This window comes from Ochlerotatus camptorhynchus, unplaced genomic scaffold, assembly GCF_037179485.1.
Source record: "Ochlerotatus camptorhynchus isolate MF236.1 unplaced genomic scaffold, CSIRO-AGI_Acam_v1.1 ptg000815l, whole genome shotgun sequence".
Classification (NCBI taxonomy): domain Eukaryota; kingdom Metazoa; phylum Arthropoda; class Insecta; order Diptera; family Culicidae; genus Ochlerotatus; species Ochlerotatus camptorhynchus.
In genome coordinates this window covers 86,325-98,627 of record NW_027041278.1, presented here as the reverse complement: position 1 = coordinate 98,627, position 12,303 = coordinate 86,325, and the positions used below count along the sequence as shown (strand labels likewise).

At 44.7% G+C, this 12,303-nt stretch overlaps 2 protein-coding genes across 2 annotated transcripts in view; both read right to left on the bottom strand.

Moving 5' to 3' along the window:
• Positions 1-3,198: 3,198 nt before the first annotated feature.
• Positions 3,199-5,813, bottom strand: LOC135715126 (uncharacterized). Its single transcript, XM_065238535.1, has 2 exons — positions 4,993-5,813; positions 3,199-4,402 (listed from the first exon to the last, which is right to left on the bottom strand). Exons 1-2 carry the CDS (start codon positions 5,811-5,813, stop codon positions 3,199-3,201), a joined length of 2,025 nt encoding a protein of 674 aa, XP_065094607.1.
• A 4,018-nt stretch (positions 5,814-9,831) lies between these two features.
• Positions 9,832-12,303, bottom strand: part of LOC135715125 (uncharacterized) — a gene marked incomplete at its 5' end in the record, with an annotated part of 29,237 nt that continues 26,765 nt past the window's right edge. The window contains one exon of the mRNA XM_065238534.1: positions 9,832-11,017. Coding sequence (XP_065094606.1) covers positions 10,458-11,017 — 560 coding nt within the window. The remainder of the gene's footprint in view (positions 11,018-12,303) is intronic.

Sequence of the window (12,303 nt, the reverse complement as noted above, 5' to 3'; positions counted from 1 at the left end):
CTTTAAATTCCATTATAATTGCTTATCTTTTTTGACAGATACGCGTTTTTCGTCTACTACTTGCAGACTTCATTAGTGCCAAGTACTCAACACCACTGTAGAATCCATCTTTTATCTACGAGCTATATACTAATCAATAGGTACTAAAAATCAACAGGTATCCACTGCCATGTCACAATTTACCTAACTAGGTACCTATGTTCAGTCTTCAACAGGTAGAGGCATGCTACGATGTGTGGTTTTAGGTAGCATGCTAAAGAGTCTCGAGTATCCGTTTCCTTGATCTCTATTAAGCAATGCTGTGTCGGTGAATGAGCGTGTCGGTGATCATCTCTTTTTGCCAGTGGTGGCAGGGGGGGGGGGGGAATACCCCTCACCACCCCTCTTCAACGGGGGAGTTTGGTAAAGAGAGATGATAAAACCGATTTGTACTTTCCTAAAGTTGGCCTAGCCCACTTTCTAGTCTCTATATGCAATTTTAACACTGCCGTACTCTAACGGAACAATCAATTCTATACTTGTCTCCTCATAAAAATATTATGTATACTAAATTATCACTTTAGTCTGTTATTTGAAATTAGCGTCTTCAACTAAGAGAAATAAACGTTTAAAAAAATATTTTAAGAGAGTCGATTTTCTAGGGGCCACCCTAATCCGCTCGTTTTTAATAATCATAACTCATGAACCATAAGAGATATAAATTTGATGTTTTCAGCAAAGTTGCTTGAAACAGACTGTTCACAAATTTTTAAAACATTGGTCTATCCCAAACAATAAAAACAAAGTTTGTTTAAACAATTTTATGGACCACCTTAATTTCACTTACATAAAAATATTGGCCAAAAAATACGAAGAAACACCATATACCTAAAAGTGATGGTTTGGGCGCTAATGTTTTTGTCTTCCTAAATATGGCTTTGCAACCATTGGACACATCCCAACAAACAATTTTAGCTGCAGACTAGCTTATACAGGCAAATATTAGCTGTATAAGCCAATTTTTGGCTGTGTAAGCTAATCTGCAGCTAAAATTGTTAGTTGGGATGTCTCCAGGGTCAATTTTCTGGCCATAATTCCAAATTGATTCTGATAAGATATCAAAGATTGCTTTCGAAAAAAGCGGACCTTTAAGCTCAGTTTCAAGAACTAAACAATTTTATGGATGTTCCGGATATTCCGGTGGGCCATCCCGTGGTCGTCTGGGTCTATATTCAGGTCACAACTTTGAATTACTTCTGATAAGACGTCTATGAGTGGTTTTGAAAAAAAAACGTAGAGTTCTAGGATCAGTTTCATAAATTGACAACTTTTACGGTTGTTCCGGATCTAACAGTAAACCATCCCGTTGTCCTAAGGTTTCATATTCCGGTTACAACTTCTTCATTCTGATAAGACATTTAGGATTTAGGATTAGTTTCATGCATTGATCAGTTTTACGGATGTTCCGGATCTTCTAGTGGACCATTCCATAGTTTCCAGTGTCCATATTCCAGTCACAAGCCCGAATCTACTCTGATAAGGTATTTACAAGTGGTTACAAAAAATCGAGAAGCTCCAGGATCAGTTTGATTAAATGATAACTTTTACGGATGTTCTGGATCTACCGGTAAACCATCCCGTGGTCCTAAGGTTTCATATTCCGGTTACAACTCCAAATTCATTCTGATAAGGCGTCCATGAGTGGTTTCAACAAATCCGCGGAGTAATAGGATCAGTTTCATGAATTTACCACTTTTACGAATGCTCGAAATCTTTTGAGTGATGAATAAGTGGTCCCCAGCGTCCTTATTCCGATCACAACTCCGAATTATTTCTGATTAAACGTTTCCCAAGTAACAATTTTGGTTTTATGAGGGTTCTGTAGACCATGATTTAGACTTGTAGAATGCTATAAAACCTCTATGAAGCTTACAATGTTACTTGGGTTATGAGTGGTTTTGAAAAACCCACGAAGCTCTAGGATCAGTTTCATGAGTTGACCACTTTTACGGATGTTCCGGATCTTCCAGTGGACCATCCTGTAGTCTCCAGAGTCCAAATTGCGGTCACAACTCCGAATTAATTGTAGTATGACGGCTATAAGTGATTTTGAAAAAAAAACACGGAGCTCTAGGATCAGTTTCATGAAATGAACACTTTTACGTATGCTTCGGATCTTCTGGTGGACCATCCCGTAGTCCCTATTGTCCAAATTCCGGTCATAACTCCGTATTCATTCTGATAAGACGTCTGTTAGGACAGAAACTGGATTTCGGACTGGTACAGCACGACTCGTTTTTATGCAATGGGCATGAGTCAGCTTTTTAGCTGCAATATATTTAATTAGGATTATAAGGGTTTGTTAAATGTTTGTGTTTATGTGTTCACTTACATTTCTAGTCCTTATTAGTGTGTTTGTTCTCTGTCCAACAATTTTAAACTAGAATAATTATAAATTTTAAGAAAAAACTTGTTCTGCGTCTTGCTTGTTCTTTGTTCTAGCTTTTTAATGGTGAATTTACTTGTCGTGTGTAGGTATTTAGGAACTATTCAAGTCGTTGACAATTCAATGCGTATATATTGGTGTTCTTAGGTATAGTTCATCCTGCTGCGTGTAGACCGGGTAACCCTGTCGCACCGGGGTGCTGGTTTCTCATCGTTCGGAACATTCCCCGACCCGTATTGCTCGATGTTTACTTCAGCAGTACCACCCACTTCCAGAACTGCCAACTTTGCCACTGAACGAACCAGCACTCCTGCACTGGCTGTCAATACCTCTGCATTCCGTACCCGGCCGTCACGTCCCGGAAAAACACGTAGCACTCGTCCTCTCAGCCAACCATTCCGGATCCGGTCTTCCACCACAACTACCAGATCACCAACTTGAATGGGTCTTTCATCCACGAACCACTTCGTACGCTTAGTGATCGTAGATACTCCTTGATCCATCGACCCCAGAACCTGTCCAGTAGTTGTTTGCACAAGTCCCAGTTACAGCGTGCCACTGACCTCTCGTGGATCGGCTCCCTAGCTGGCTGATTAACTCCGCTAGTGCTCAGCATTAGGAAGCAGTTCGGGGTAAGTGCTTCTTGTTCCTCGGAATCGATTGGCAGGTATGTGAGAGGCCGTGAGTTGACAAGAGATTCAGCCTCGGTCAGGAACGTACGAAGGGTTTCATCGTCCGGCTTGCCTCCGGTAGTCAAAGATGCCAGCGCACTTTCAACCGACCGAACCATGCGTTCCCATGACCCCCCCCATGTGTGGCGTGGAGGGTGGATTGAAACGCCACTGTGTATCTGTGTTGGTGAACGTACCCGCAAGGTTGCTGTTGATGTGCTGAAGTTCCCTCTTCAGGTCGCGGCTAGCGCCCACGAAGTTTGTTCCCCGATCACTGAATATCTCCCGTGGGGCCCCCCTCCGTGCGATGAACCGCCTAATCGCCATCTTGCAGGATTCCGTCGTTAGGTTGTGCACCACCTCCAGATGCACTGAACGTATGGTCAAGCAGGTGAATAGTGCAACCCAACGCTTAACCTCGCTGCGTCCCTGCTTAACCAGCATTGGCCCGAAGTAGTCCACGCCGACATAGGTGAATGGCCGAACGTGCGACACCGTCCTAGCTTGAGGCAGGGGAGCCATTCGTGGAATCTCCGGAGTCGTCTTGTAGATGTTGCACCACTGGCATTGCTTTCTGGCTAGCTTGAAGGCAACCCTCATCTCCGATACGTGAAACCCATTGCAGTGTTTGTACTGCCGATGGTACCAATCGACGAGGAGTTTAGTTCCGCCGTGTCTTTTGGGCAGAATCACGGGAAACTTGAAGTCAAACGATACCTGCTGAGCATTTGCAATTCTGCCATCCATCCGCATGACATCTTGTTCGTCCAGGAAGGGAGAAAGTTTGGAGATTTTGCTAGTTTTCTCGATCTTCATTTGTTCTCCAGCGGGAAGTCCTCGATTTCTCTTGAGGATAACGAGCTCATCTCCAAAGGTCTCTAGCTGAATCAGTATGAAAATGGTTGACTCCGCCTTGAGTATTTCGTCCCGATTCAGGAACTCTGTTTTACCTGGTGCTAGCTTCTTGATTCTGCAGCGAAGGATGTCAACGAACCTGCGTGCGTAGGCTACCGCCCGGACCAGGCGCTCCCATTTCGAGAACCTTTCAAACTTCAGCAGCTGATTTTCGACGACATTCTGATGGAGGTGTACCGGACGAAGTTCTTCCACTGTCTCTACCTCCTTCGTTGTTTGCAGAGGCCACAGATCCGGGTGTTGATAGAGGAACGATGGCGCATGGAACCAGCGACTGTATGAGGCGATATTTGGACCTTTACCCCACTTTGAATCCTCGTCGGCAACGTTCAACCGGGTTGGCACCCAACGCCACTCGTCGACCTGCGTTAAATCGTGGATTTCCGTCAGCCTGAAAGCAACGAATTGTCGATACTTTCTAGGATCAGATTGCAACCAGGAAAGAAAGGTGCGAGAATCACTCCAGAACACTTTTCGGTTGATTGGAATTGTATGGTTCTCAATTACGGACTTCGACAACCTTGCACCAAGAACGGCTGCTGACAGTTCTAGTCTCGGAATAGACAGGAGTTTCAAAGGCGCAACCTTCGTTTTCGCCGACACTAGGGAGCAACGAACTCTGGATCCTTCGACGATTCGAAAATACGCAACAGCCACAAATGCTTCTTCAGACGCGTCAACAAAAATATGCAGCTCCATGGAACGGTAATCTTCAGGAGTGTAGCCAGGAAAGTAGCAGCGGGGAATTTCGACGTGATCCAACTGCTTCAACAACTTGATCCATCTCTTCCATTGTTCAAGCAGTGCGTCAGGTATACGCTCATCCCAGCTAAGTTCTGACCGCCAGATGTGTTGCACGAGCACCTTTCCATGGACGACGAAGACAGCTACTAGCCCAATGGGATCGAAGACCCGCAAAACTTCTCTTTTCGTCGGAATCGTGTCATCCAGTAAAAGAGCTTGTATATCATCCCTAAACACCCCTTGAAAGACGGTACGGTTCGGTCCGGTTCTGGCTTCCAGATCATGCCAAGAACGCGTTCGTAAGCAGCCGACCTGTCGACGAGAAGTTTTTTCTGCGACTCCGCTTGTTGTTCCCCGACCCGTATTAGAACCTCACATGAGTTTGACAGCCAATTTCTAATGTTGAAACCTGCCTTGGAGTGTACCTGCTCTGCCAGCTCAACAGCTTCCTGCTCTGTGTGTACGCTACACAGGAAATCATCCACATAATGATGATTCGTGATCGCTTCCGCCGCTCGTGGAAACTGTTCGGAAAATTCCACAGCATTCCGTTTTTTAATAAACTGTGCTGCAGAAGGCGAACATGTGGAGCCGAACGTGGCTACGTCCATCACGAACACATCGAATGGCTTAGATGGATCGTCTCGCCACAAGAACAACTGAGCAGATCGGTCTTCTGGTCTGATGAGAAACTGGTTAAACATCTCGCAGATATCTGCGCTGACGGCCACCTCGAACTGGCGAAATGAACTCAAAACTGCTGTGAGTGGTATGAGAAAATCTGGGCCAGCGAGAAGAGCAGAATCCAACGATTGTCCCTGGACTTTAGCTGCCGCATCCCATACTAATCGTACTTTGTTTGGCTTTCTCGGATTCGTAACGACGTTCAACGGCAGGAACCAGGTCCGTTTGGGATCGAAACTGGCTAACTCCTTTTTGCTCACCTTATGAATGTACCCTTTGGCTTGGTACTCGATGATCTGGGTCTTCACATTTTGATATAATTCGGGCTTCGATGCTAGACGACGTTCAAGACAACGGAATCTCTTTTCCGCCATGGGTCTGCTGTTCGGGAACTCTACGTTATCGTTTTTCCACAGCAAACCTGTTTGGAACCTTCCTGAAGATGTCCTTACAGTTGTGCTGTCGAGAATTTTCCTGGCACGTCGATCGTCGTCACTCTCCATCGTTGAAGACACAGCTCCCACACTTTCCAACGCAAACAAATTCTTCACTAGATCATGGAGCTCTTGATCGGATGAACGAACGGAAATATGGAAGAGCTGATGAATTGATCGTTCATCTCCAGTGGATGTGCTCCCGTAGACCACCCAACCTAGCCTGGTTTTTGCAGCCATTGGGCTTCCTCTGACTTCTTCTCTGCTTTTCCGTGTTGCCATCACGAACGAGTTATCCAAACCAATCAAAATTGTAGGGACAGCATCGGCGTAGCTTTGTACTGGTAGCCCTTGAAGATGCGGAAACTCATTGCAAAGTTTACTGAAGTCCAAAGATTGAACAGGAAGGAACACAAGAATCGCTCCTGAACGAATTTCCAGCGATCACCGAGAGTCATCTTGCGGAACGCATGACAATCCTTTATTTTGTGGCCGTCTTTCTGGCAGGCTGCACACGGCTTAGGCTTGTTCCACCTACGTTCGGTAGTAGGGACATTCTCTACTTTGTTCTCCTCTGCAGCATGCGTGTTCACGTACATCTTCTCCTTCGTCTTTGGTTTCTCCTGCTTGCTACGATGCTCCTCCGCTTCGTTCTGGAAATTCACCTCACTAGCGGCCGTCACGATCTGGTCCATGTAGCTCCCAAATGTGATGAGGTTGACGTTGGTATGTTGACGTTTGGAGAGAGACCAGTTCAGTTTGAGTGTGGCTGGAAGCTTGCTCACCAACTCCTGAAGCAGTAAGGGATTCGAAAGATGATCGTTAAGATCTGCAGCTTGCAGGTGGCTACAAAGGTTTTTGCATGCCAAACCGAAATTGATCAGGCTACCCAGATTTTCCGGCTTAGGGTTTTGCGTAGCCCACACCTTGGTGAGCAACGAGTTGATGATTTGCTCTGGACGGCCATACAGTGTTTTCAAAGTGTCGATGATCAACGGTATAGACGACGGATGCATCAGATGACTTCGAACCGCTTCCAACGCGTTTCCCTTAAGACATCGCTGCAGTCGCATGAGGTTTTCGCCATCAGAATAACCACACATGTCGGTCGAATTTTGAAGACAGCAACGGCCACTCGACAGGGTCTCCGGAGAAAACAGGCAGCTCTCTGGGCACGACGTGTCTGGCGGCGAGTTGTTGTGAGTTGGGTCCGCCAAATAGCTGCCGGGGTGCAATATCGATGGCAGCTGAGGTGGAGGCAGACGTAGGGATAATCGGCGACATGATTGGAGACACATGGGATGACACTGTATGCACGGAGGGGGGAGTAGAGTGAGCTTGGGGAGGGCCGAGGGGGACGACTCTATCTACGATGCAGAAAAGATTGTGTTTTGCTGTGGCTAGCTGCGCGCACGCTGAGTAGACAGAAAAAAGATTGATGACGATTCTGAAGATTTCCTGCAAAAAGATGATGCACGATGCAAGTAGATGCGCCAAATGAAAGAAGATTTTTCGAAGATTGATTCGCTAGTGTGAGATTTGTTGAGCATCTAAACTTGAGATTTAGATGTGTCGCCCCCCTCGGGGAGGGCTCATAAACACCGGAGCGAATGGCGGTAGTAGGGGGAGTAAACATGGTCCGGTGGCCGGAGGGGGTGTTTTATTTATTTGTTCAACTGCCCGTCCGGATGCTGACGAATCAACCGAGCACATAATATTAAGGCCAATCGTAGTAATAGGAATGGAGCACGTTTGACTTACCAGAGCTGGTATTACCCTCGCTGGTCGGAAATTCATAGGCAACGTTGCGTTCTAGCTGCGGCCTATTAGTCGATGTCGTAGCGGATTCAACGACACCACCCATCGTCGATGACACTGTCTTCTGGCGTTGCTGAACTCTATTCGGGTTTCTATCCGCATTCTGGTGTGGGCTTGTTGTCTTAGCTGCCAACTGCTTCTGAAGACTGTCCATATGCTTCTGAAGATTGCTTATCTGCTCCATCAAGGCTTCCGGGGTGCGTGTCGGCGAGATCAAACAATTCACCGTAGCCGGCAACACACGATAATCCGTCGAAATTGTTGGGAAACCACCTGCTGCTTCACCATAGTCGGTCGTGTTGTTTTGCGCTAGCAGTTCTTTTAGCCGATAACGCGTTAGAACAAACGATGAGATATCGGTATTATGTACGTCCGGCGCAACTGGATCCGTTGGATTTGCGATGATCGACAAAGACTGCATGTCCAGCGTACTCGACTCATTCCTGACTGTAACACTGCTAGTCACTGGAACTATTAGAACTTCCTTGGGAATGGTACCGGTCTGGGACTGAGTACCCGCGGGGATCGTTTTTGGTCCGGCGGTGCTGCTCGTGGTCAGGACTAACTGGCTCTGTACCCAATCGTGAGTTCTCTGCAAACTGCCACGGGATGATCGTCGTGTTCTACCGCTGCTACCGCTGCTTTGCTTATCATCAAGCTGGGCTTGCAGGATCTCGTACTTTTTGGCGATGAATGCTTTTTCCAGACGCTTCTCCTCTTCGAGCCGCGGAAGATCGAGAGAGGCACGTACAGCTCGCGAACATGCCTTTGATGATCGGCTTTTTCTGGAACCTGTTGGTTCGAAACGAACGGTGAAGCCACCGACATTATCACTCTCACTTTCCTGAGAAGCCACTAAATTGAGGTTAGCGTTGCCTTCTTCCAGACACCCGCTTGGAGACGTTTCCTCTGATGTGACACCGGGAGCCTTCCCGGAGTGCGGCATTTCCAGTTAGAAATCTAAAAAGTTTGTTAGGACAGAAACTGGATTTCGGACTGGTACAGCACGACTCGTTTTTATGCAATGGGCATGAGTCAGCTTTTTAGCTGCAATATATTTAATTAGGATTATAAGGGTTTGTTAAATGTTTGTGTTTATGTGTTCACTTACATTTCTAGTCCTTATTAGTGTGTTTGTTCTCTGTCCAACAATTTTAAACTAGAATAATTATAAATTTTAAGAAAAAACTTGTTCTGCGTCTTGCTTGTTCTTTGTTCTAGCTTTTTAATGGTGAATTTACTTGTCGTGTGTAGGTATTTAGGAGCTATTCAATTCGTTGACAATTCAATGCGTATATATTGGTGTTCTTAGGTATAGTTCATCCTGCTGCGTGTAGACCGGGTAACCCTGTCGCACCGGGGTGCTGGTTTCTCGTCGTTCGGAACAACGTCTATGAGAGATTTCGAGAAAAAACACGGAGCTCTAGGATCAGTTTCATGAATTGACCACTTTTACGGATGTTCCGGTTATTCTAGTGGACCATCCTGTAGTCCCCAGAATTCAAATTGCGGTCATAACTCCGAATTAATTGTAGTAAGACGTCTATAAGTGGTTTCGAAAAAATCTCGGAGCAGTTTCATGAATTGAACACTTTTAAGGATGTTCCGGATCTTCTGGTGAAGCATTTCGTGGTACCCAGAATTCATATTCCAGTCACAATTTCGAATTCATTCTGACAAGACGTCTAAGAGTGGTTTCGAAAAAAAAACCACTGAACTACAGGATCATTTTCATGAATTGACCACTTTTACGGATGTTCCGGATCTTCTAGTAGACCATCCCGTAGTCTTAAGCGTCTGGTAAAACGTCTATGAGTGGTTTCGAAAAATTCGCGGTGCTTTAAGATCTTCATGAATTGACCACCTTTGCGGATGTTCCGGATCTTCTGGTGGACCATCCTGTAGTTAGTTGTAATAAGACGTCTATTAGCGGTTTCGAAGAAAAAAACACGGAGCTTTAGAATCGGATTCATGAATTGACCACTTTTACGGTTCATTTTCCGGTCACAGCTCCAAATTAATTCTAACATGATAAGACGTCTATGAGTGGCTTAGAAAAAAAAAACCGGATCTTCTAGTGGACCATCCTGTAATCTCCAAGGTCCATATTCCAGTCAAAACGCCGTTGAGTGGTTTCAAAAAATTTGCGGAGCTCTAGGATCAGTTTCATGAATTGACCACTTTTACGGATGTTCCTGATCTATAAGTAGACCATCCCGTGGTCCCCAGCGTCCACTGTCTGGTCAAAACTCCGAATTAATTGTAATAAGACGTCTATGAGCAGTTTCGAAAAAATCACGGAGCTCTAGGATCAGTTTCATGAATTGACCACTTTTACTGATTGTCCCAAAAGGAGGTCATCTACCTTGTTAATAACTTTTCAGAAGACACCAGGAAGTCATCTTTTCAAATTACCCTACAATAAGTGTTTGTCCCCAAATAGCTCTAATCCCATAGGCTACGTGTATTCGTTAATGTCGGTTCCTATAGTGCGGTACCTATTAACCGTACTATAGGAATCTTCACTGTATTTAAAGAATCAAATAAATTGGTTACCTACATTCAGGGGTAAACAGAATGCTTAGCTTGATGTAGGTATCCAAGGGTATTTCGATATATGTGTTTTAAAGTCACGTTTTAGGTTGTAAAGTAGCGTACAATACACTTAAGTAATAAGTTTTCTGGGTCAAATCGGGCTTAAATCTTTAGGAAGTATTCTAATGTTTAAAATGCCATATAAATCAATCAACTTTGCAATGACAACACTTACGTATACCATCCAATACCAATTGAAATTAAGCCAACTGTCACAGCTGCACTGATTCCTCCAATCAAAGCCACAATGTACATTGTTATTGCTCCGCCCATTTCCACTGGTCTCTGAATAACTCCACTCACACTCACATCATACCTTTGCTCTTTATTCCCTAGTTTATAGTCCAATGATTGCTGGTTGACGTTAATCGGGAGCTTTGGTTTTATATCCTGTGGAGAAGGTGGAAGATTTTTGATGGGATTGGAATGCAGCAGTTCTTGCTCAGGAGTATTTTCATCTTCAAAATTGGTTTTGCTATAAGCACTATCAACGCTTGGGTTGTAGAAACGTGGATCACTTGGATCTACTGCAAACTCTATTGGATCGTTTTGATTCTGATGTCTGTTAAGTGGTGATGTGTGATACGTAAATGCAGGTCCAGCTACTTCAGCTCTTTGTAAAATATTTCTATTCAACTGCAGTCTTTGCCAATGCTCTAAAAACCGCTGGCGTGCTCGTTCTTCAATCAATTCGTTAATAGTTTTCAATAACTCCGGTGTTTCTCGAGCATCTGAAATGTGACAATAATAAAAGTGTAAAGAAACATAATTTATACAAACAGCCTTCAGAATGTAAGTGTGTGTTAAACACTTTGATCATTGCCAGTCGAACAACAAATACGGTTATTTAGTATATAGATGATGTAAATTAGTTGGAGGACATGTTTCTTAAGACCAAAAAATGAAAATGTTTATTGGGAGTAAGTAAGAGTCATACATCAAGAATGAATAAATATGTTCCAAGAACTCCAATCAAAATTAACTGACTAACGTGGCGGCCACGGCGATATGCACCTTGGTTCAGAAGGTGTCGCCGCGAATCCTGCTAGCGACTGCGGTGGTCATCGTTGAGGATGACATTGGTAAAAGGTTTAACGCTAGGCTCGGTTCGGGCTCTGAAAGTAAGTTTGTATCGGAACGATTAAGCCAGCGAATAAAATTATCAAGGTGAAGTTTCGGTATTCGGCATGGGCAGGCAACCAGAAAGGTCAATCATCAAGTTTAAATGGTGGTACGCTCACGAGTCTCGGAATATTAACGGGAATGACCTTTCTAGTATTACCCAAGGTTAGCGTGAATTAACCCACAACCCCAATCAACATGAAAGGATGGGATTTACCAGAGGAGTGGATCTGGCTTTCTTTCAATCCTAGGAAGTCGACATCATCCTAGGCATCGATTTTTTTTTCGAGTTCTTCGAGACCGGACGAAGAATTTCTATCGATAATCATCTTCTAAGCCATACGGATTAGGTATACGGATGGGTAGTTTGTGGTGGCTGCTCAACATCAAACAAATCCGCACAAATCAGTGGTCACGCGAAGAAGTAGAATTCCCTAATTCTTTATCGCCAAAAGAAAAACTCTGCGAGGAACTGTTCAAACGTGGAGTAAAACGAGGTTCAGAAGGTCGGCACACTGTTTTTCTTCGCATTTTAATCTTAATGCTCATCGCATATTAGCTTATTGCGTGCTCCCAACTCAGTGTTCTAGATGCACTTCTACAGTTATTAATTGAGAGCTTTCAGTGGCCGTACCATTTTTGCATTAGTATAATTGTGTGGTACATATATACTCTATGCCCAGGGAAGTCGAGAAATTTTCCAAGCCGAAACATTCCTCGTCCGGACCGGGAATCGAACCCAGCCACTTCCAGCATGGTCTTGCTTTGTAGGTGCGCCTTTACCGACTGAGCTAAGGGAGGCCCCAACTGTTCCTTTACCCAAAAATGAAGAGGCTCTTCCAACTCTTTGGAGAGTTAGCGGCGCCGGTGGTGTAGTGGTAAGCATGATTGCCTC